Source organism: Sphaeramia orbicularis, chromosome 22 (assembly GCF_902148855.1).
Source record: "Sphaeramia orbicularis chromosome 22, fSphaOr1.1, whole genome shotgun sequence".
In the NCBI taxonomy this organism is placed as follows: Eukaryota; Metazoa; Chordata; class Actinopteri; order Kurtiformes; family Apogonidae; genus Sphaeramia; species Sphaeramia orbicularis.
In genome coordinates this window covers 41226382-41250943 of record NC_043978.1, presented here as the reverse complement: position 1 = coordinate 41250943, position 24562 = coordinate 41226382, and the positions used below count along the sequence as shown (strand labels likewise).

The window sequence follows — 24562 nt, the reverse complement described above, 5'->3', positions numbered from 1 at the left end:
CAGGGATATAAATAATGTGTTGTTTAGAAACCTGATTTTGTTTTTTATGCAGAGCCTTAAACCTGCACAGTGTAAATATTAGTCTATAATAGAACACTTGCTCTTTACTCATTGCCACACTATGGGATGCCGCTGCCCATGTCTGTGTTTAAGACCTTTCCTCAGTTCACACCAAACTGCGTGACTTTGATTCTGTATCCGTGACCTGACAGTTTACAGGAAATTGTTATGGTGCTGTTATTCGCCCTCAGCTGCTGAAGAAAGTATCCTCTGCCTATTCCCTGTGTGCCGTTGCCAAGGAAACGTCAACACAACTGCTGGAGCACTGGCAGTGATTTCTCCACACACTTCACCTCAGTCACCGCGTTGCCGGCTACGCGCAACAGGCCATCTGCTCATTTTAAGGGAATAAAAGAGCTGCACTTTATTTTAATCCAAAAGGAAATGGAGCTGAACAATGCTAGACGTGCATCCTCTGCAGGCTACCGGTTACCGGAGAGATCCAACGGGACCCGACCGAGAACAACCCAGGCTCCGGCTGCTAAAATGCGCTACACACAAGGGGAACCGGTGCCTGTGGCGCACAACTCAGACAGAGATGACCCCGTTAAACAGGATCAGATCTGGAGAGAGCTGGTATGGAACGAGAGGAGAAGAGTCCAGGAATGGTGAGAAGAACCTTGGGAATTTATCAAAAAAAAAAAAACAAAACTGTAACACAAACTTTGGAGAAAGTTGGAGACACTAATAGAATATTGTGTCGGTTCCAGAGGCCAAATGACCCTCTGAGATTATTATAGATGATCAAGACAGTGGAAGAGAGAATGTTAAACTGATATTATGGTTCACAGGGAGAAGAACTGGAACTTTCTCAGGAACTATGATCAACTGGTAAGACTTGACAATATTATCAATTTAGTAGACTTATTCACTCCTACCTATATAACCTCAGGCTGTTGTGTTGGTCTTTTCTCAGCAGAATAAAAACTTGGCTCAAACTGGTAAAAAAAACACAAACAAAAACAAAACATTAAGGCTGTAAGTATAGCCTACTGGCTGAGCACTTTTGGTGCCATGTTACAATAAGGCACCAATTATAAAGAGTCTGGAAGATGGTATTAAAGGACTTATTAACAGTCTACACACAGTTCATGCACAAGTAATTAATAAGACTTAATGTGGGGTGGCCAGGTTTGGTAAATCCCTCTATATCAGTTCACTATAACATTTACCTTCAGAAAGACATCTCCAGTAGTGTCACTGTGAATTTTTGGGAAGAACTTTCTAATTTTACTTATGAACTGTTTCACTTTTTTTTTTTTTATGTCATCAGCTCTTTATGTTATTTATTTATTTTTTAAAAGTAGAATAAACCAAGTCTGTAAATGTTCATAAACATTAATACATTAACATTCATCTGGATGAACAGGCTGCCCTTTCCATATGATAAACAGCTTAATATTACTGATGTCTTTTCAAATATTTAGCTTGAAGTCAAGAATTAAAAACTTAGTTCTTATAATATATAATTATTCTACTTAAATAAATCCATACTAAAAGTAAAATATCCTACATTCTCATTTTTCCCTGATAATTGAACGTTAATTTCATTTCCAAGTCATTATCCAACTAAAATGTGCGGCAGTATTGTAATGCGGCTTTCCCTCCTCTTTGTGCAGGGACAGTGGAGGTCAGAGGAGCCTTTACCCAGCTATGTGTCACTGTTCTCTGATCGTATCCCCAACACATCCAACCAAATGTTGGGCAGCAGATTGTCCACTTCTCTGGGGAATGAACTGGTTAGACTGGACAGATTGTTGCTTTGGTCTGACAGCCACCGCAAGCGAAAACAGGATCCAGAAATGCTGCCCTGTTAGACCTCTGGAAGCAATTCACCTGACATCTGAAACTCTGCACATCAGATCTTTTTCCCTTTGCTTTTTGGACACTTTAGATGGAAAATCGGAAACTCATGGGGGTGTGGGTTTGACTAGGTGTGGCACTTTCTGCAGTTCAGCTTCATCTTTCATATTTTGTGGCTATTTTGGTGGTTTTACATTCAGAATAACAGCTAATTCTGAGGGCATTTACTCACTGATGACGACAAGTAAGCATTAAGACAGAGGCATATCAGATTCATGTCATCTGAGCTTAATTCTCAGATACTTGATAATCTAACTAGACACCTGATCATTTGGATGAATGAAACATTGGGTCACAAATAGCCTACATTTGTGTCTGTTTAAGGAACCCATTCAAGCAACAAATGGAAAAAGGAAAAATGTAGAGTGTAAATAAAAGGAGAGGAAAAGATGGCTGTAGATACTTGAACTCATTCCCTTTAGTTTGAAGGAGGTTATAAGAAAATAACTTAGAGCATGGAAATCTTATAGTTGTACATGTTGCCTTTCTAAAATGGTTTCCTTTAAAATATTAAAACTCTTGCAGCATTTTTTCCTAGGATGTGTAAGCCATATGTCAAAGGGGAAGCTATTAGAATCATATTTGTTTAGTTTTTACAGTTTGATGATGATGTTTATACGCACGTGCACTTAAGGAAACATATCTCAGGTTTCTGTGTTGTGTTGTATTGCAGCTGCCTTAGAATGGCCTTTCGTATGTGTTGTCATTCTATGATATTGTTCTTCGCTGTCCTTCTGTCTAAATTTGATATTTGCACACAGTAAATTTGAAGGATTTCCATCTTCGTCTTCATTGTACTGTACTGTAATTATCAATGTTGCAGTGGAATAAAGCTCTTATTGTTATGGATGTTGTTTCTGTGTTTATTTATTCATTTATTTATTTCAGTGTAAGTTTTTATTGAGTTTTTGTAGTGTCATTTGAGGGGAAGTCAGGAATAAAGACATGTATTAGCTACCATCAAGTACCTGCAGCAAATAAATAAAGAGCCTATAATTCCGCATAATAATCAACATATGTTTATTTAACCCTTTCATGCATAGTGGTCATTACAGTGGACAGTTATTCTACAGCTTTTCTCTTGTATATTCATGGGTTTAGCTGTTTTAATTCCATATCAACCAACACAGTGGACACTTATGCATCATCTCATGAACTGCAATTCATACCATTACTGTAACTTTGCAGTTCTTGATTGGTTCTTGAGTGGAAATCAATTGTTAATTGTTACTTTTTGCATATTATCTCCATGAAGTGAGTAATAACTAGTATTAGAATATGTTAAAATGTGAGAAAACATCCGATTAGCTACATTGAACATGGTTTCATTTCACTGTTTTCATATCACTTTATGATATTGGGTTTTAAATACATGTTTCTTTGCTTCAAGAAAAAAAATTCATGGTGTAGCTGAGTGAAAATTTTTGTAAATCTATGAATAAAAAACCTCAATATCATTGTTTTTTTTTTCATGCCAAAGGAGGAATAAAAACACTCAAAAAAAACCAAAAAAACCAAAAAAAAAACCTCAACTAAGGTTCTCATAATTCATGCATGAAAGGGTTAAGATTAGAAGGTATCACAAGGTAAATAGAAGACGTTAAACGCTTGTTTAAATTGAGAAAAACGAACCAATCAGCAGTCAGTAGATGTATGCGGAAGTGGAAGATGCTGGCTGACAGGAAGCTGTATCAAGCTAACGAACTCATAAAGAAGAAATCGTCAGCCTTCAAAATAAAATAACCCATCTATCTATCTATCTATCTATCTATCTATCTATCTATCTATCTATCTATCTATCTATCTATCTATCTATCTATCTATCTATCTATCACCAAAACACCTAACAATACCGAAATTTATCAGATTTATGTGTTTAACAAGATAATGAATTATTTTACTTTGAAAGGACAAAACGGAAATACTTGCTGAATTCCGGATGATGACAGCTGTAGAGAAAGGCTGCCAGTTTTGTAAAGCGCGACTGAAATCTGACTAAAGTTGGCATCTTTATTTTTTATTTTCTCACCCACGTAATGGAGTCGGATACTTTACTACACATGGCCAACTTCAGCACCCTGTTCGTGTGCATGGTGCTGAAGTTTCCGCAGATCTTTGTGCTGATGAGAGCGAAATCCACGGCAGGAGTCAGTCTGAACAGCCTCCTCCTGGAACTGACCGGGTGTGTGAGTTTCACTATGAGTTGTTTGTTTTAGACTCAGTTTTACTTTTGTATACATATATTCCTTAAACCGTACAAAGTATAGAATAGTTACATGACTGGATAAGGGTTGATTTACATTATTTAATACTGGTAAATATTGATGTGGCGTTGTCTTCCTGTTCTTCAGGTTCCATTCAGAAAAAAATAAATAAATAAAATAAAATGCAGAGAGCTTTTTTTTTTTTTTGTATGTTTAATTCTTTGTATTTATTGTTAACTATTTCATAATATCCATGATAATTATTTTTGTTTTTAGACACTGACAATTCGGATTCATGTAAAGAGAATCTATTTGTCCTATTTAACCTGTATTTAATATACAACTAGGACAAGTAGAGATTTGATCCAGCAGTAAACCCAAAATCTGGCTACTAAGTAATCCTACCCTGAATGCTGGATGTTTATAACACCAGATAAATATTAACTTCTCACTCATAGGGTTGTGATTTTGGCCTTTATAGACAGATAGATGTACTTTATTTATCCCAAACTGGGAAATTACAGTGTAGTCTCTCCTGACATTTGTGTCAACACTAATCTAAATGTGTTTACCTGAGTCTGGGGTAGAGAATTTAAACACATTAAATCGACTTTGCACAGTGTTTCTTGTTGGGGTGGTAAAAATTCTGCTCAGAGATTTGTGCTTGTAGCTGTTGTAGATGCTGTGTTTGGTTTGGTGGAGAGCAGCTTGGCATCTCCTCTGTCAGGCTGTGTAACTCTGTGTATTATCTCTCCTTTGGTGCCTGGCAGTAGCACCGCTGCCCTAAATGTCTCTACTGTGCTGGTGAGCAATGGCCTGCTGTTATTGTGCATGCTACTGTGAAAAAGCCAACCTTCAAAGCTGCACTGGGTGGGAGGTTTATGCGAAAACCAATTTATTTTATAAACTCAAATTGCAAAACGGGCCATAGTCCAGGAAAAGCATCTTCTCTGGTTAAACAGGCTTAGATTCACTCTGTCATCCCTCATGGATCTATGATGTTGCTGCTTCCAGTAGCTGGAAAATTCTCCACTCACAGCATGCATCTGTGTCTGTTTTAACACTAGATCCGCCAGAGGGTAAAATTACCCACAGCTGTTTTTTTGTTTGGAATGACTAGGTTATAAAAAATAAAAAGTCCCTCACATTTTGACTCTTATTCAGATTGTGTTGTTGCATCTACGGCTGCAACTAGCTGTTATTTTCAGTGCTGATTAGTCTGTTTATCATATCAAGTAATTATTTACTCTGTACTATGTCAGAAAATGGTGGTAAAGTGTTTTAAAGCACAACATGGCAATGTTAAATGCCTTATTTGGTTACAAGTCAAATATTCTGGGTTTACTGTCACAGAGGATGAAAGAAACAAGCAAATATTCACATTGAACAAGAAAAAATCTGACACTTTTACCTTTTTTTTCCTCAAAAAAACTACTCAAACTGATTCTGAGTCATCAAAATAGTTGTTGATGAATGTAGTAATCAGTTAAGTGATTAATTGTTGCAGCTCTAGTTGCATTCCCTATTATCAAATATGATCAAGATAAACCCAGATGAAAAATACGAGCATTTATACCCATTATCTCCACCTGTTATAATTTAGTTCAATACAAATACATTTATTTTTGTGCAGTTCATGCTAAAACGTCTCAGTCGACAGCATTTAATTTATAACAGCTTACAATAGATTTATTGACAACATAAACAAATATTTTCTTCTAATACCCATTTTCAGATCCTTCAGACTGATGTGCAGTAACAGCCATGGAAAGCACTTAATGTTTATAAAGATGTTTTGTTTATAAAACAAGTGGTGCCAGGCACAACTAAACCCGCCCCTTGCTCATATTTCACCAATTATAAGTAAATGGGAAGATTTTCAAAAAGTCATAAAAAATTTAACTTTGACCTACATTTCCCAAAATGTAATGACATTTATTCTGGGTCATTGGCAATATATAAGCCCAATTTGGTTTGAATTCAACCAATGGTTTTGCTGCTAGAGTGCTAACAAACAAACAAATCGAACCAAAAACAATACCCCTTGCCTCCCCATCGGGGGGTGGGGTAACTAGACTAAACACAGATGATTAAACCTAGCTTGTCACATTTTCTTTATGAAGAAAATACCCTAAGGAAATGACAGAGTATGTTATTCTATACTAGAAATGAAATTTCCGGGTGCATGGATAGATGGTGTTTTAGGTATATAGCTTTCCTTGGCCATTCTAGTGTTAAAGCTGCATTGAAGTACAGTTTTATTGATTTATAATGATTACGCCGGGACATTGATCCACACAAACTCATCCATCTCATATTTAGCTCATTTGTGCTCATGAGCATGCCATGTGGAGTTTACTGTAAACCTGCACTTTAAAACATTTTGAGGTCAGTTAGTTTCATTGTCAGCCATGTGACATGGGGAACATTTGACATTTCTTTGTGTGAGTTTCTTTCTGAGTGTTTATTGTCATAGAAACTTCAGCACTGCATTCATGTCACCTCGCCTTTTGTGTTTCAGTTTAATCAACTGTACATCACCCTTTAACGTAATAACCTGACACCATCTGCTTTACAGGTTCATTGTGTTTGTAACGTACCAGATGTACTATGACTACCCACCTCCGACTTACCTGGAATATCCCATTCTCATTGCTCAAGGTGAGTTGTCTTCATTTGCGTCAGAGCCATATGTTGCTTATGGCAACAAGAGCAGAATATGTCCAGGATATTGTGTGGGTTTTTTTTTTTTTTTTTTTTTAATTGAACCAGTTTAATGCAATATATTAAGCTAAAAAGTAATCAAACTGTTGTTAGATATTAATCAAAGTGCTGTATCCAACTTGCAGCAACAAGATGGATAGCGCAATTGGTCTCAACATATAATCATAAATGAAGCATCGTGGTCTTATAAAGATTACTAATCACATTAGGTTGTTGGGTGCAGGCCCCAGCAGAAATCACATAATCATTTTTAATAATTTAATCACTTTTTAATTGGATTGAAAATTACAATTCCCGCTAAAAGTGTTTTTGTCACAATTGAAAGAACATGATTTTTTTGTGCATGTTTTTCAGCTGTATGTAATAATCCACTCCAGAGTCAAAATAAAATTGAAATTGAGCTCATTTGAGGTTTGTTCTTACTTAAACTGGAGGGTTTGTCTCAAGACGTGGCGTGTATTTGAAGTGACATTAACACACAATGTATTTTCCATGTTTTTTCATCCAGTAACCACGGTAACCATCTTCTTTAACAGTGCCTGACACCTAACAGAAACAAAGCAGACACTGTATGAATAGAGAAATAGATTATCTTTTGAGAGTTAATGGCAGAGGTTTGAGCTTTGTAAACAACAGAAATCTGCTTTGGATGAGCCAGTGATACAATCTAAACCTGGTTACTATCCACTGAAAGGAAAATTAATCCATTTGTGTGAATTGTGCAGCACTTGAATCATTTATCCTGAGATGACTCATGCTTAAACTACTTCTCTTTCCTTAGATGTCATTCTTCTGCTTCTGATTCTTCACTACAATGGCAGCCTCCAGCAGAGCCTCATCTACACCTTGGTGTATCCTTCCACCGCTGTTTCACCTTCAGATATCAATAAGAAAGTGCTGGTTCAATGCAGAAGAAAATCAATGACCCACTGGCCTTTGTTGATATCGACTCGCTGAACGTCACGTGTTGTTGCCTTAAAGTTGTGTGTTCAGGTTTGTCGGCGGCTGGAGGCTTCTCACTGTGGAGAAGTGGATCATAGATTTGGCGATGGTAATAAATCTTTTAAACTTCAATCATAAGTCAGAGTGTGTCTCTAAGCAAAGAAATGGCATGTCATCAGTGAGGAGTAATGAGGTGAAGATTTGAACAGAAAGTCATCTAGAGCTCATTGCACCTTCTGCACCACAGGAAGATACTCAGACTTCATAAATGCCAAATGGTCTTCTTGGTTAATGAGATGAATGTGCCCGAGGGTATTTTTGCATATAAATAGGTACAAGCAGTGAACCTTGAGTTAGGGTTTCAGGTTTTTACAGGCTACGAAAAAGTGTCTGACTTTACTCTGTTAAATGAGTCTGAATTGGTGTGTTAAACTGTGCATGACATTACGTGACCCACACCTCCTCTTTCTTCTTAGAGCCTGTGCACGTTCATCAGCGCAGCCAGTAAGTTTGCCCAGCTGCAGTGTCTGTGGAGGTCCAAAGACGCAGGACAGGTTAGCGCCCTCTCCTGGGCCATGGCCACCTACACATGTATGGGTGAGTGAATAGCAGAACACCTAGAGCTTCTTTCTACCTGCAGATGCACGCTTCGTTTCATTTCCAGGAGCGATGTTGTATTTCTCAGCTCTGTACCCCTGACTAATAATTCTGCGTGGGTTTTTCACTGCCAATGCTGATGGAATGCACTGTCCTCACATTGGACTACTTAATGGCTGTGAATTTCACTATTGGCAGGTCTGAATCAGTGTTTGGTCCCTGGAACCAATAATGGTAATATGTCCATCGTAATGATGTGTTTAGCATCGCTGATGAATTCAGAAATAGTAAACCAATTTGTCAGACTTTTTCTTCCTCCCCAAAGTGCTGCTACTGTAATGTTTCAGGTCATAAATATGTATTATACAGTTTATCCAGCTCTTGGCTTGATAAATTAGCAATTCAGAGCTTCATTTATTATATATCAGACGCCTTCTCTGAGAATGAGGATGTCATTAACTCCATTTCTGTTTGTTTTAGCACGGATTTACACCACCACTGTGACAACTGGAGACATGCAGGGTAAGAATTACAAATGACTATGGGACATGTGGCAAAGTGGGAAAAAAATAACATCTTTATTTTTGTGGGAACTCATTAAAAAATGGCTAGTTCTGCTCATGTTTTTGAAAATGCACTGTTAAAAGCCTGATGTGGGGTTACATTTGCATCTTTTATGTACTTAGAAAGGACAAGATATTGTCAACACCAGCTGTGGTATATAGCAGAAGGAAATGTTTAAGTAGATTGTTTAGGAAGATCGTGTAAATGTTTAATCAAAGGGAAAATGTAGCTCCGCTGGTATTATTATTCTAGTATCGTACAGTCTGCAAACCACATCCTAAACCCTCAGTTTTGAGTCCAAGTCCTTCCTCTGCATTAGTATTCATACTGAATCTAATAAAGCCTGTTTACCCCTTTGTCGCAGTTCTGGTGCGGTTCATCGTCATGACGTCGTTGAACATGTGGGTCCTGCTCACGATCCTTTACTACCAAAAACACAGCAGCTCCAAGAAGGAAGACTGAGCTGTAACAGTCCGCCACACCGCCGTGTCTTCAGGTCCTGTTGTCTAGAGACTGTTTCTGCATTCTGGACAGAGCCACTACTGTAGAACTCATGGGTTAAAACGGTTCTGTTTGCATATTCTGTAAATCTGACCCATAATCTGTGCTTTTCATATTGTTTTTTTACCTCAGTATTAAACCCGCACATTCCTTTTTCTAACATTCCAATGACATTTCCTATTAAATGTATAGAAAGTATTCTTGTTTAGTTGAAAAACAACACAAGCCAAGTGTCTCAGGATAAGAAACACTGCAATTTAAATAGATTTTATAAAGGAGGTGAATTATTTTGATAAATCCGATATTACTGTTACTCAATGTTATCATTCCTCATATGTATCATGCTGTGTTGTTTATCCACATGGTGTATTCAGATTTGTTACTTAAAAAAAACAATAGAATGCAAAATAAACTTGACAACTTCTTACTTTGTGTTTCTGCATTAATTGAATTAGTTCAGTTATTTCAATGTATCGCTTTGTTTTCCAAGATTTTAATGTCTCTTATTTCCGTCAAACACATGAATATGCATCCCTCATAGATGCAAATACAGTACTGTGCTTCTAGGTTACAATTATTAACAGGGTTCCGGCAGGGTCTTAAAAAGTCTTCAATTTACAAATCTGAATTTAATACCTTAAAGTCTTTAAGAGGCATTCAATTTGATTTGGTTCAGTTCTGTTGCCATAAACGTGTTGGCTGTATTGTGTTTAAATGTACCTGTAAATGTCTAAGCTGCAAAGACAGTAATGTTAGTCTACTCAGTTCCATTGATATAATTTATATTGAAATTAGGAGCCAATCATCACTTATTTTGCAGCCCCAGGTGAGAAATAACTCAGAATGGTGGGAATCAAGGCATTGGAGTAAATAAATACATTTTCCTAAATTCTAGGAATCAGGAATATTTGCCAGTATGGCCACGAAATAAGCATTAAATTATTCTAAGGATCTAATCTTAAAAAATCTTAAATTTAATTTGTAGAAACCCTGTATCAATTCTAGTGAGGAAATACTTACCCGTCATGCCTAGTGCCTACAGTACAAGCCTGTGGGGGCAGTGTTACGATCTGGGGTTGGTTCAGTTGGTCAGGTCTAAGTTCAGTAATGTTATTTGTCCATAAAATAAGGTCAACTGAACCCGGATACACTGAATGACCAGATCTGAACATCAGTGGAGTTTTTTTTTTTTTTCTTCCCTGATGACACAGACATATTCCAAGATGGGAACACCAAGGTTCATCAGGATCAAGTTGTGAAAAAGGTGGTTCAGGGAGTATGAGACACCATATTTACACATGCATTTGCCACCAAAGAGTCCAGACCGGAACCACACAGAATCTTTAAGATGGAGAAGACTGTATGTAGTGATCCGATTCTCACATCAGTCATACAAGATCCTGCCAAATTTGAGGTCACCCTGGAAGGAAAAAAAATGACATTTACGTGTCCTATAATCAAAGCTAAACCCTTGAGTATGTGACTTCTTTTGGTTAGGAAGTATATGTCGTCACCACTAAAGAGGAAAAACGGCAATACGTCATAATCTTTCAATAAAAAATCTACCTATGAAATGTTTTGGTCTGTAATCTCATTTAACTCAAGTTTTGAGTAAAAATATACACTTTCCAGATTGACAGATATGGAATTGTTCAATACCAGTCAAAAGTTTAAGCAGAATTAAAGCTTTCCATTGATTTCATTTCTTTCAATGTTAATATTTAAAACATCAAATATATAAAAGGACATATAGGGAATTATGTGATCATGAAAAAAAGCATTAAACAAACCAGAGTATGTTTGATATTTTAGATTGTTCAAGTGGCCACCTTTTGCTTTGGCAACAGCTTCACACACTCATAGCATTTATGGCATATATGGTTTAAGAACATCTTTGATTAACTTGGAACATCTGTGTATGTTTCATTGCACTTTTTTTGTGCAAAATCATAAAAAATAGAAAATCATTTTCCTCTCAATGATAGTATTCAACTTTTCACATACAGTTTCCAACTTGTCAAACTATTATTAATGTTAAAGTAATGACCTCATATTCAGTTTTCAAAATAATTACAATAGATGATCCGGACATGAGGAATGTTTGTCATCCGCATCAGAAGAGCTACCACAGATAACCAGAGCTAATTATTTGTGGTTATGCTGAAAACTGACAATTCAAGCTGTCAAAATATATATATAGTAAAAGAAATGTAATAAATACAAGGTGGCATTAACAAATATTTCAGCACAAGTGCTTATTAATAATAATGTACTGGCAACCTCTTCAGAGTATGTTTATGTATGTATGACAGAAAAATAATACATAAACAAAAGGCACATCCATGTCTTTATTGTTGAAGTGGTTATTATAGAGCTGTTTGGTAGCAAACATGCAATCTGGATGTAGAGCCCTTAAATACAAAGTGGACAAGGCTGTATAAATAATATAATGTGCACTGTATGGCATGTAAAATATATACTGTGTATATTTATATGTATAAAACATGCTTCTTGGTTAAAGGAGAGCACTCAGTGCACACGCACACACACAGTTACTCTCCATGTGCTATATAAGCCACATACACACAACAACGTGCCCAAACTAAGAGTCTGGTTACTTTTAATACAAAAATATCAGGACAAACACTTTTAGAAAAACTTTCAATGGAATAGTGCTGCTCAGTATTCTGACTTATGGGATATGACTGCATACCTTCCCTGTTTCTGCATCTCATTGGTCATTTCCATGGATAGGGAATGTCTAATGACTACATTTCTAATAAGTGGAGGCCTGGAGGTGACAGCACTTAAGTGTGAGGCCTGAAAAGGCAAACACATGCAAGTTCACTCAGTTTGTGATGAAAAGGGGGCTTCAGTCAAGTACATTTGGATACAAGTAATACAATGCCTGTGTGTCGTCTCTGGTAAAGCCCAGAAGTACATTCAAACAACAAAAGGAGCCGAGCTCGGATCAGAAAAGCATTAATGGTGCACCCCTTGAGTTCAGTAAACATTAACCCTCATAACTGACAGTGCAGGGTTGTACGTTTGGGAGGATCTCATGCCTGGCTCTCCATCTAAGGCTGTTCAGAGCAGGACTGTGTTCACCTATGAACATTATTGTAGTCACACAATGACATACTGATGCTTCAGAGTGTGCCCGAGTCAGAAATCTGAATAAGAGGCACTCAAGGAATTATTTGCTCAAAGCCTGGAGGAATGTAATGCTCCCAGCCTTGACTTTCCTAGAAGTCACAACTCGTTTATCCCTGTACCTTATTCAAGTTTCTATGACCTGTGTGGACACGCACATGAGAGGTGAATTGAGGGAAGCAACAAGCTACAATCAATGAGTTTCAATCAGCCAAAGTACAGAAACTGCACTGTATCAGGGACCAAGTTCAAGAGCTTCAGCTGTATTCAGCAAAAGAAATAACACAGAATTTAGCATCTTCTGAGTGTAGTGTTCCCCATTAAACCCTTCATATTGTCCACAATCGGCAAACACAAGAATGTCTTTTTATTTAATTTGGCCACAAAATTCCCCAAAGGTGGTGAGGAAGAGTTCAGAGTTTTCTTGCAGGGTCCTTCAATCAGACAGTGTGCCCTAGTGTTGAGGTAAGTGTATCCGCTTCTTGCCAGTATGGCTGGGCTTTGTAAGAGCTCCCCTTCCATCCTGTGGGAGCTAAATGAGCTACTCCAGCCCCCAGAGACACATAATTGCTCAAGTCAAGGGCCCAAGAGAAGACTTCCACTAATACGCTTACAAGCAATCCAGCTTGCCGAAAAGATCACAGGTGCTGAGGTGAGAATGATAGTCGTTACCGCTTCAAGTGGCTGGAAAAAATAAAAAGAGCTTGAATCAAAGGGAAAACAGCCTCTGTAGCTGTCAGGACAGGGTGGGCTGTGGAGAAGTGAAGAAGAGTTTGTATCAGTGTGCTGATCTGCAAAAATACGGAGCTTTGTTTACAGTCTTTGATTTAGGAGGAAATGCGCCCCACCACCTTGAAGATGCACCACACTCCCAAGCAAGGTTAACTGGAACAAAAGACAAACAGAAGCATAGTTAGTTGGAACAAACACCTGACAAGTCCAGAACATTAGGATAAATACTCTCAGCTCCATTACATCTTTTTAAATACACTTTAAACATACAAAAACAACTTTAATGGAAAACTACATACACTATATGGACACATTGAATTCAGGTGTTTCTGGGCTACTATAACAATAATGACAAAAGTCATAATACAGTTTTATGTTGTGATAAATATCACTGCATCGGTTAGTTTTGTTTAAATTGTAATCTTTGCTTCCAAAATTGATGTTTATATCTCAAATCAGCATGAACAGGATATCTTATGAGCTGTAGCCAAATAGCCATGATGTGTCCTAATATTTTTGTCCATATAGTTTATAAACATCAATATTTCCTTAAAGTTTAATGGGAGATTTTTCTTTATTAAGTGAGATGTGAAGAAAGTAGATGGTTAGTGATGGTAGAAAATTATTATTTACAGTCAGGGCATGAAAAAATATTTTAGAAATTTAGAGGTAGAGCATTTAAAATCATAATCATGAATAAAAAATAAAAATAAAAAATCAATGTTGAGAGAAATTAAGTAAAAACCATCTCTGAGGCATTTTGGAAGCAAAGGTAACAATTCAAACGAAACTAACCAATGCAATGATGTTTATCCCAATATAAAACAATATTATGACATTTGTCATTGTTGTTTTGTATCCCAGACCCCTGTTAGAAAAGAAACACCTGAATTCAACATGCCCTAATACGTTTGTCCATATAGTGCATCACCAGTTTATCTTTACTTTCCCTTACAAAACAGATTAATTTTTAACATGGATATTCTTTAATGCTCAAACAGCCGCTTCCGTGCCACCCAGTGATGACGTGTCCCTGCAGCCACACACCGACAGTATATTTAAGCAACACCACACCAGGACATGCACTGGGTCGTACATCTCATGTGTTATTCCCCACCTCCACCACAAACTGAACCACAGCTGTGTGCACACATTTAGCACAAAAAGGAAGGGTTTTTTGGCTGTAAATAAATATACACACACATTCGGGAATTCAGTCGTCTACAGGGAAACATCTGGGCTAAAGGAAGCACAGGATGGAACAAGCCGTCATTTGTGTTCGTTGAAGTCTTCTCGCCTCTTTTTGAAGCCATTTGACCTGTGAGTGCTGAGGTCAAAGGACCTAAGGGTATGACGGGTGAGAAATGTGAGTTATGTGAACAGAGAACTGCATCCCATTCCTCAGCAACACCGTTTTGAACAAGGTAAGTTCTGATTTGTATTTTTTTTTTACTGTAGCAAGGACAATGGATAACAGACTTTGATACTTGTTTGGGTTCCACCAAAGTACTGTCTTAAAAAATGAGTTGATGCAACTTTATACCATATTATCATGTAAGAAATATCATCGGTGTCAGTGTATTCAGCACATAAACTGCAGCTGTTAGGGCTATGTAATATATCTAATTAATTAGATTAATTCAGATTTTACTTTATGAAAATCAGGAAAATGTTTGAGACTATTCTTCTGGAGACTTTTCTTGTTCAAGGTAAAAAAAAAAAAGAAAAAAGCCTATTTTCTTCTTGTGTTAATGTTAATTGTGAATGTGTTTCTCCAAGTCATATAGGGCATATGGCTTCAACAAAGAGGACGTTTGGTTGAAGTTTTGTCTTCACTTCATGTAGCTAGAAAACAACTGATTAAATCATAAATTGTCCATAAAATACTACTACTAATAATAGTAATAACCCACTTATAACAGTAGTAATATACAGTAATCGCCAGACTTTATTCTCTACATTTGTGGTTTGACTTAAAATGTCTGTTTCTGACAATCCGAGTCAAACCACATTGTAGCAAACATTGCTTGTTATCTCAATTTTTGCACACTCAAAGCAATTTAATGAGCTGAAAAGCATGAAATACGTACTTTTGGTACTGAAAAGTATAACTCAGGGACCTACATTAAAGTCAAGGTATCTGTATCAGTACTGATAAATACTAAGTTTTAATTGTGACAAAACGTCTAACAGATTAAAGAGTGAGTGTCTTTACAGTATTGAAATTTGGTCCCTAGTGTTTTTATTCTATTTTGTAAATGTGTCACTAGTTGTCCAATCCAGGTCTCATGGAGACCGAACAGAGTTTCACTGATTGAGTTCACTGCAATGCACAGCACACACTGCACAAAGTGTTACCCTGTGAGACCATCAGAAATGAATAGACGAACAATCATCATCAATATCATCCAGGGCCCAGTGCCAGTCCTGAAGACCAAAGTCTCCTGAAGACAGCAGTCTGAAAGGAGACATGGGTTTTCACGGACAGTAAAAATACTGCACAAATTAAGTTTCATCTAGTGAGGCACATGTTTGTGTCTGTTACTCATATTAGAGGAAGCTCTGTGGTGTTACAAGAGGGAAAATACTCAGACATACAACACTGCCCAGAGGGAAAATATATTTATACATAAAAAATATTGTGAACTTCTGTAGACTCATCTTGTATATGCAGAACACAACTCTGTGGCTGCTCACAGTCCCACATTTCAAAAACATCTCTCAGTGAAGGTGCAGTGAATACTAAATGTAAGCTTTCAAACAGCACAAGAAAAGATCCACTGCATGAATGTAGCCATCTGGGTTTAGCACCATGAGATGTGACAAAATGTTGAGTTCAGATCAGAAGATCACAACTGCTTTTGTTAGATTCAATAACTTTAGATGCATTATGGATGCTTTAAGTAGCCGCTGCTGCTTGACTTTCAGTATTTGAGAAATTCCAAAAGCTTCAGAAGAGCAAAGTACCTTACTTTGTCAGTTTAATTACAGCATGTTTATTTTCTATCGGGTCACTGTGAGAAAGGTTTGAAAACCACAGAAAGACCAGGAAATGATTCATTTAATGTAGAAACCTTTACAGCTGGCACTACAGATTAACTGTACAATACAAATGTTTACTGGACATGACACAGAGTATATTATGTCTCCTATCTGTGTTACCTACCTGCTCTTGCTGGTGGGCAGCTGTCGACTGGGCCTCCTCATGGACTGACTGGGCTGGACCTTCATGGAGGCACGTGGTGAGGAGCGTGCAAAGTGCTCTGGTGGTGGAGGCTTCTTCGGGATCTTCTTGACTAGTCGGCTCACCCACTTCTGCTGTTCCTCCTGAGAGATAGCCAGCAGCAGCAGGTTCTTGGCCGTGGACACGTCGTAGTTAACTGGAAGTGGGTAAAAGCAGCATTTACACTTAGCCGAAGTTTCATTTGCCTGGGTAAAGCTGTATACTGAAGAACTGAAGAACCCGGTTTTACCTTTACAGGGTGCGATGATCTCCTCCTTTTTGTCCATGTGGTCCTTGTGGCACTTGATGTGGCAGCGCCGACACTCCAGCGCTGGCGGTGGCTTGAACATGTTCCACAGCGGCTTGGTGCACGCTTCACAGTTGGTGGGAAAATGGTACAGTGTGGGGATGAACTCGTGGCCTTTGTGGCAGATGTAACTGGATTTCTCTCCAGTGGGAAGTTCTTCAGGTTCCTTTTTGCTCTCACCCTCGTTGGCATAAAGAATCTGTACAGCAACAGCACAAGAGGATAGCATTTTGCAAGCATTAAAAACCTTAATACAGTATTTTTAACAACCAAAACAGGTAAAGATTTAGGCAACAAAGTAAAAAGAGGCCGTAATGTGGTACTGACACAGACCTGGAATATCCTGGGGATCTCTTTGGCATCAGCCCGGTACACATCTGTTTGAGTGACAGGCCTCACATGGAAGAGTTTGCTGATTGAAGAAAACAAGATAATAATGTTCAACCTCCTGCATCTTAACTCTTAACCAAAACAGCCTTTGTCAGAGGTGGACGCAGGTTTTAACACTCACTCTATATCAAGCACCATGTACGGAATGGACTGCTCTTTATCTTGTTCGCTGTTGTAGAAAAGAATCTTCTTGCTGCTCACTACAACATACTAAAGAAAACAGAACAGAGATTGTAAGAAAAACATATTTGATGACCACTGTTACCATGATTATTGGTTGCATTCTACGTACCTTTTTCTCCCATCCAAACTTCTTGGTGTTGTTTCTCACAGGGAGAGACAGCCAACCCTCAAGCCTTGTTTCTTAGTAGGAATGACAAAGAGAAAGTCAATAACCAATCTATTAGATTTACAAAACAATACACTTCAAAATTCAAGAGAAGAAGAGACTATATTTCATAACTGTGTGAACTGTGTATTGAGTATATATTCAGTTTTTTGCCACGTCAAATTCATTAAATATGTCTGCAGCAGCAACAATGTAGTGAAAATAAAAAGAAATATCTTTTTTGAAAATATGAAAAATAAAGACTTTGAAGAAATAAAGTAGTATTCTAAACATTAACTGTCACTCTTGGATACATTACACTGGTGTCGTGTCAACCTAAAAGATGGACGCCTGCTAAATATGGCTGTGGAGAAGTGCTTAGAGATCTACATCTATAAGACAAGGTTAACAACTGGTGCCAGGCACAACAAACCCCACCCCTTGCACGTATTGTAGCTTATTTTGGCATTGATCCAGCTGATGTCATCATCTCTATGCGTGTGCTGATGTCAGCATATCAATTGCCTCTATATATGTGCCAAGTCTGAAGAAAATTGAAACAAAACTGATGTTTTTATAGACATGTGAAATGTCACCCATTATAAATAAACGGGAGAAGAGAAAATACTTTAAAAATTCATTAAAAATTTGAACTTTGTCTTTCTTTTCCCAAAATGTAATCATATCTACTCTGGGTCACTGGCAATCTATAAACCCAAATTGGTATGAATTCAACCAATAGTTATGCTGCTAGAGTGTTAACAAACAAACTAACCAAACCAAAAACAATACCCCTTGCCTCCCCCTTTGGGTTGCGGGGTAATAATGAAGCCTTTACCTGTATAAGCATCATCAGCGTCAAACTCTGGACCGCTGCTAACACTGGTAGAGTCAATGGACTGGACACTGAGGGTCTGCAGGTGATTCCTCAGCTGCTCGATGTCACTGTCTTTACTGTCCAGAGCCATCTGCAGCTCAATACGCATCTGACTCTCATCTGCTAATTGCTAAAAACAGAAAACAACAGATCAAGACCCAGAGGAAGCAAAGAAGATGCTGCGCCTGCTGGTTGAGCCAATACTTATTTTGGCTGTTTAGGCAAATTACAAATACAATCCATTCGAGTCCATTTTAAGACGAGATGTGACAAAAGAACAGTTGAGGAGAAATCAGTCTTTGCTCGATACTACAACTGACCGCCTGCACTTCGTTGATTTCTCGCTGGTATTTGATGATGGTGCTGTTGAGTTTTTCCTTCTCTGATCTCAGCTCCAGCTGCAGCTTCCTGTTTTCTTTCTCCTTTCGCCGCATGTCTGTGTCGTTACCACGGCGGCTGCCTCCTCCACGCACCTCCTTCCTATTCATGATCTCCGCCAGTTTATTGACAGCCTGTAAACAGACATCAGTGCTATAGTTTATGCTGTTGGTTTGCAAATTAGTAAAAAAAATTGCAGGGTATGACTGCCCACCTGAGTTTTCAGTGTCCTCTCTGACTGTAGCTGTTTCTCAAATGCCTGCTTCATCTGGCTGATCTGCTGCTCCCAATCCTTCGATTTCTCAGTTTCTGTTAGAAAAAAATAATGTTATTGGAATAAATGTCAATCCTGATAGCAATATTTTGCCTGCGGAATGATTTTGAGATTCAATTTTAGATTACCTTCTAGTGTCTCCTTCAGTTTGTTGTTCAGCTCTTCCTTCTCATTGGAAAGGTTGGCAACATCACTGGTCAGAGTGCGATTCGCCTCCTCCAGCTGCATAAGACAGGAGATACTATCACATTCTGTATTCTGTAACAGTCTGATACCAAACCCTATCATATATGCCCTGACTCTAAAGTTTATCTCCTCTTTTTATAGTTGTGTTGTACAGCTCAAAGATGGACTTTGTTTTCACTTTACTGTCCTGAAAAAGAAATGCTACTGCAACTGACCGAAGTGATTGTGATGTCCTTTTCAGCCAGCTCTTGACGATGTCGGGCCATCATCTCCTTCAGTTCCAGCTCCTTCATTATCTTCTCCTTCTCCAGGTCTGAGTACTGCTCCTCTGCGATCGAACGTGCCAGCTGTTCTGAGTCAGCTTTTGTCAGTGTGATCTCAAGCTGTGCCGCCAATGAGTCCCTGTAAGAAACAAACTAAATGAGTTGCTGAATTGCTCACGAACTGGTAAACAGGTACATCTAATACCTAATTTTCATTCATTTTACTTTTGTGATGGTGTGAAAACAAATAAGCCACCTCTCTTCCTGTAGCTCCTGCAGAGACTGCTGCATGTCTTTGTAAAGTTTGTTTCTTTCCTCGCACTCCTCCTTTAGTTCACGAACCTGGGTCTTATACAGCGTCTGGAATTCACAGCACAGCAGGTTGAATACATGTCACAGCTGGATTCAAAACAGCTTTTACACACTGTGATACAAAGCTTACTCTACATGACACAAAGACATCAGCATGCAACTAGGGTGGGAAAATAAAGCATGTTTGGCTAAGTAATAATGGCTATTATGTATGTAAAATAAACAGAAGAATATGGTGCTAATAAAACAATAAAAATGTCTGTGGTTTAACTATTATAAAAGTACAGAATAAAATATGTAAAAACGCTGAAACAAATGATTGTTCAAAAGATGCATCAAGCACATGCATTAAATACTGATATAACAAATGTTCACATTGTACCAAAGCTGCCTACTCGTTCACAGTGACTCATTTTCTATTTTCTACAGTTGCAAATACACTCACAGAGAAATACTGCTCAGCCTCTAACTGATCTTGTAATTCCTTCATTTGCCCATCTGTGTCTTGTCTTTCTCTGCGGATAAAAAATAATATGTAAATATCCATTCATCATCACCTTCATGCCAGAATATGAAGCCTACACTGGGGTGGAATGTAAGTGAAGAGCTGAATAAAATGAACACTGACTTGCGCAGCTCCTGGTTCTGTTTCTCCAGACTGCGTTTAATGTCCAGCAGGTGATTGGTTTCCTGCTTGAGCTGTTTCTCGGAGGTTCGCAGAGAGTTGAGTTGCTGGTTCTGAGCCTTCAGGTCGTTCTGAGTCAGATTGCGCTTCTGTGTCTCTTGCTCAATCTTCAGCGTCAGATTCTTCACCTGAAGACACAAAATGCAGAGGGAGAGAGAAATAAGGACAAGATGTGTGAGTGAAGAGTTCAAAATTCAGATTTTTCTTCCCATTAAAGTTGTATTAAAATAGGCTATTTAAATGCATTACACCGTAAATAAAAAAAAACAACATCCTACTATTTCAAATAACTCTGTGTTTATTTTGATGCTTTGCTTTTCTTATTGATTTCTCCCGCTCCCTCCAAAGAGCTGACAACTGACACTGTGTGTTAAATATGCTGTGGGTTCAGTTTCTGTAAGGGGCATTTAATATCTAAACACACACTTCACAGTTCTCCTGAGCAGAATAAACACTCACCTCCTCCGTGAGGCGGTCCTTGTGTCTACGCAGCTCGTCTAGTTTCTGCAGAGCCTGTTTATAGTCACAGTCCATCATGCTGCTGTGCTTCTCCAGCTCTAGTATTCGGTTCTCCAGCCGCAGTTTGGCTGCTCGCTCCTCCGCCAACTTCTGTTCCATCTCTGAGTGGGTTGTAAAGGAGAAGACAATTGATCACAACACAGAAAAATCAGTCTTTGTTATTGGTTTTTCAGACACACACAGTTGAAGTAAACAAGCAGTTGTTGGATAACAGTTCAATGAAAAGAAATAATCATAGCATTACCTTTCATGGACTCAGATTTGGCACCCTCGATGGTCACTTTGATCTTGCTCTTGTCCGCCAGCATTGCCCTGGTTGCTTTATGAGAGGACTCCTCCTGCTCCAGCTCTTGTTGCAGAACCTTCAGTCTGTAGGTCAGATCGATCTCTTTGTTGCTTTTCTCCTGTAAAGAAAACAACAAGGTCAGAGGTGATCAGATAAACTCAGGCGAAGACAGCCTGCCACAAAATACATATAAGACTGACAGAAAAATCTATCTAAAGCCAAAAATGTCAAATGCTAAACACTGAAAGGTCAAGATTTACCAACCAATCATGAAAGGATATGATCAATATGAGTGATCAGTTTCGGTTTACCTTCTCCAGATCTGTGAGTTTCTCCTGGAGCTGTCTCTTCTCAGTATCAGCTTTGGACAGAGCTTGTCTCTGCTGGCGAACCTCCTCTTCTAGTCCAGAAATCCGGCCTGCACACAAACACACAGTAGAGTAAAAAGCATGCATGTGACTACAAAACTAGATTCTCCTTCTGACACATAACCAGACTCCCAGCAGTCACCCAGAGATTTTAATTTACTTCATTTCCCTCTTGTATTAAAACTACATTCTTAACTTAATCTATTGCCAACAATACTTGAGTTGTTTTGGGCCAACTCAAACTAAAAGAATGTTAAATTTTTCTAGTGCTACAACAAATTTATTTACATGTGCATGTGATTAGCAGTTCTTCAAGTACTAATTGTTTATAAATGTTTCATGTCTGCTGTTTCTCCAATAAGATGGTTTGTGGCAGAAACAATTTAATTCAGGATTTAATTACATATTGTTTTTTATTGTTTCACTTGTAAATATGACATGTAGTGTATGTCTGGTGCCCAATATTCATAATATGACAAAGCAGACCCAGGGCCAAGTGAAGTGTTCCAAAATAATAAAGGTGTCCTTTTAATGATGTTGTCTCATTGTGCCCCCTAGATCTGCTGTGCTCTGATTGCACCTGAGTGGAGCATTAGCACCACCAACTGCTTATCTGGAGACACACTGAAGTTCATGGTCGGTAGCTTCTCCGTATTTCAGTGACAGACTTTGTATATTCATTATTTACATCAAATCTTCCCTGTGTAAGTTTTGTTTGCAAAGTCTAAAGGCTAGAAGAAATGTGTGCAGTACCAATATATGGACATCCTTTCTCCATAGGTGTACTGTGTGTAGACACATATTAAACTTGTATTACACTAGTGTCAATTACTACTCATTGTAATTATTTCAATGACAGTTACCTGTGAACTAAACTTTCATGATCCTGTTGAGTCGAGATCTGTGTTAACTGATCAACATTTGCTCCAAGTATGACCTCATCTCAATTAACACAACCAGATAAAAGCTTTTATATGGCAGGTGAAACAGCCCGAGTACTGCCTTAATCAGATTAAGGTTGAATTATTAGCCATGATGTAAACAAAGTTTCCTGTATGACTACACAAATGCATGCCGGGAGCTGACCAGTATGGCCACAGTCGGATACTGTTGCAAACTGACCCACTCCAGGCAATCTGATTTCATGAGAAATGGACCACAGTCCAAATGTGGCCCATTTAATGGTTGTTCTAAAGAGATGGCTGACAGGGAGTGTATTTCATATTCACTCACTATACTAACATTTGTTAAACGAGTGTGACAAAATGAAATATCAAGTCTATTTGCTCTTGTAGATATCTGAACCCATTCTCTCACACAAACCTATTTTGATAAAAGCTCTTACCAAATAAATCCAAATCAACCTCTTGTACACTCACTGTGTGGTTGCTTACTGAATGCATTTGTATTCTCACAATCTCACTGCAGTGCAAACTCCTTATTATTGTCTGGATAGCTTCTTCAGGGCATTCAGTGTTTGTGTGGTACCTTGCCCTCTCCTACCTGCCTGCCCCACTATATCTGTAATTTAAGGTGTACAGCACACTTGACATCAAGAGGCATCACTACTGCATTTTTAAAGTTGATAGTGTTTCCACATCATAAAAACACAGGAAACTGGAAGAGTGTTTTGTAAAAGCAGTCTTTTATACCATGAATCACCTTGCTTTTGTATGTAATAAACAACTTACATGGCTGCAGCATTAATAAAGGTTTGCTACTAGTTTGATTTTGGATGTATTACTGTACATGTTCAGGTTACGGTATAATTACATGAAATATAATCAGATTTAATCTGATGTCTTTCGAAAATACAATTATCATCATCTTAAAAAAAAAAAGTGCTACATAATCTTATTTTAATGTGTAGATTTTGGAGGTATCAAAGTAAGCACACAATGTACCCAAATGTTTTTCACAATTACTTCGAGACTTGCCAGGGCATTGTCTGTCCAGACATTCAGACATCCACAATGCCTGCGTTAAGATAATATAAAATGATGAATTACATGGTCTAGTCACACTACTGTTAAAAAAATAAATCATCTCCAACGTGCCATTGACTGTATGTTCCTCTGTACTGAATCTATGTACAATGTCAAAATATTTGCAATAAGCAGAAATAATCCATGATATTGTTCCATGTGATTCATCATCCCAGCCCTATCTCAGATCTTAAATAATGCAGTGTTATCTATCATCTCACCCACCCATCAGGTCGCTGATGGTTTCTGATCCCTGGCTGTGCTCCCTCCTCTCCGTCTCCAGAGCGGCCTGTAGGCTGATACATTCCTTCTCCAGGCTGAGCTTGCTACGCTCCAGCAGGCAGCATTTGTCCTGCAGCTCACGCACATTGGCCTCCAGCTGCTGCAGCTGCTTGCTGTTATCGGTCTGGGTTTTACGCAGCCTCGTCGCTGCCTCAGACTCAGCCCGCAGCAACGTGTTGGCTTCTTCCAGCTGCCAGAGATAGAGAGATTATTAAAATCATACAATAAATTACATTAATGGTCATTAATTAGACCACAAAAACTGCCTGTGAGGTGTTGGAACTTTATAAAAGATGAAAACACTGAGGAAATGACCTGTTTTTGCAGGTGAATGTTCTTCTCATTGGAAATGTGTGAATTTTGGTTTCTTCTCTTCAGGTCATCCAACTGGTCTCGAAGGCTGTTGACTGTGCAACACAGAAGAATATGAACAGAATTTTTATTATGAACTACCTAAATGGAATAAACCCTTCTGAATTTGAAAACAGACTGTTAATCCAGTAAGTTTATCATGTTGGTAGCATAAACTATAAAATGTAAATTGCAACCCTTCACTACT

General features: G+C 38.2%; 3 protein-coding genes across 7 annotated transcripts in view; 2 read left to right on the top strand and 1 right to left on the bottom strand.

Annotated features, from left to right (window-relative positions):
• The first annotated feature begins 326 nt into the window (after positions 1-326).
• Positions 327-2678, top strand: cimip5 (ciliary microtubule inner protein 5). Its single transcript, XM_030127226.1, has 3 exons — positions 327-668; positions 852-891; positions 1680-2678. The coding sequence occupies exons 1-3, from the start codon at positions 445-447 to the stop codon at positions 1875-1877; spliced, it is 462 nt and encodes a 153-aa protein (XP_029983086.1). The 5' UTR covers positions 327-444; the 3' UTR covers positions 1878-2678.
• A 1184-nt stretch (positions 2679-3862) lies between these two features.
• Positions 3863-9887, top strand: slc66a3 (solute carrier family 66 member 3). Its single transcript, XM_030127625.1, has 7 exons — positions 3863-4105; positions 6706-6788; positions 7633-7702; positions 7845-7902; positions 8270-8390; positions 8871-8912; positions 9319-9887. Exons 1-7 carry the CDS (start codon positions 3960-3962, stop codon positions 9414-9416), a joined length of 618 nt encoding a protein of 205 aa, XP_029983485.1. The 5' UTR covers positions 3863-3959; the 3' UTR covers positions 9417-9887.
• A 1892-nt stretch (positions 9888-11779) lies between these two features.
• rock2a (rho-associated, coiled-coil containing protein kinase 2a) overlaps positions 11780-24562 on the bottom strand; it is a 35736-nt gene continuing 22953 nt past the window's right edge. Inside the window, exons 14-34 of one of the 5 annotated variants that reach the window (XM_030127413.1) lie at positions 24319-24410; positions 23947-24193; positions 21680-21786; positions 21327-21486; positions 21023-21183; positions 20507-20691; positions 20324-20393; positions 19823-19926; positions 19519-19705; positions 19246-19339; positions 19058-19152; positions 18786-18977; positions 18427-18595; positions 17553-17623; positions 17382-17470; positions 17204-17282; positions 16814-17069; positions 16507-16720; positions 14544-14682; positions 13460-13493; positions 11780-13359 (exon numbers count right to left, since the gene is read on the bottom strand). In XM_030127413.1, the coding sequence (XP_029983273.1) occupies positions 14610-14682; positions 16507-16720; positions 16814-17069; positions 17204-17282; positions 17382-17470; positions 17553-17623; positions 18427-18595; positions 18786-18977; positions 19058-19152; positions 19246-19339; positions 19519-19705; positions 19823-19926; positions 20324-20393; positions 20507-20691; positions 21023-21183; positions 21327-21486; positions 21680-21786; positions 23947-24193; positions 24319-24410 (2645 nt within the window). In that variant the 3' untranslated portion in view covers positions 11780-13359; positions 13460-13493; positions 14544-14609. Of the gene's footprint in view, positions 13494-14543; positions 14683-16506; positions 16721-16813; positions 17070-17203; positions 17283-17381; positions 17471-17552; positions 17624-18426; positions 18596-18785; positions 18978-19057; positions 19153-19245; positions 19340-19518; positions 19706-19822; positions 19927-20323; positions 20394-20506; positions 20692-21022; positions 21184-21326; positions 21487-21679; positions 21787-23946; positions 24194-24318; positions 24411-24562 lie in introns of all 5 variants that reach the window. The other 4 variants (XM_030127411.1, XM_030127412.1, XM_030127415.1 and 1 more) reach the window with 4 other exon arrangements.

Bases quoted from the DNA above. Each gene is read 5' to 3' on its own strand.
- cimip5 (XM_030127226.1), top strand. From the start codon at position 445: ATGGAGCTGAACAATGCTAGACGTGCATCCTCTGCAGGCTACCGGTTA. The intron at 669-851 runs GTGAGAAGAACC...TATGGTTCACAG, and splicing joins AGGAGAAGAGTCCAGGAATG to GGAGAAGAACTGGAACTTTC. The intron at 892-1,679 runs GTAAGACTTGAC...CTCTTTGTGCAG, and splicing joins TCAGGAACTATGATCAACTG to GGACAGTGGAGGTCAGAGGA.
- slc66a3 (XM_030127625.1), top strand. From the start codon at position 3,960: ATGGAGTCGGATACTTTACTACACATGGCCAACTTCAGCACCCTGTTC. The intron at 7,903-8,269 runs GTAATAAATCTT...CTTTCTTCTTAG, and splicing joins GGATCATAGATTTGGCGATG to AGCCTGTGCACGTTCATCAG. The intron at 8,391-8,870 runs GTGAGTGAATAG...TGTTTGTTTTAG, and splicing joins GGCCACCTACACATGTATGG to CACGGATTTACACCACCACT.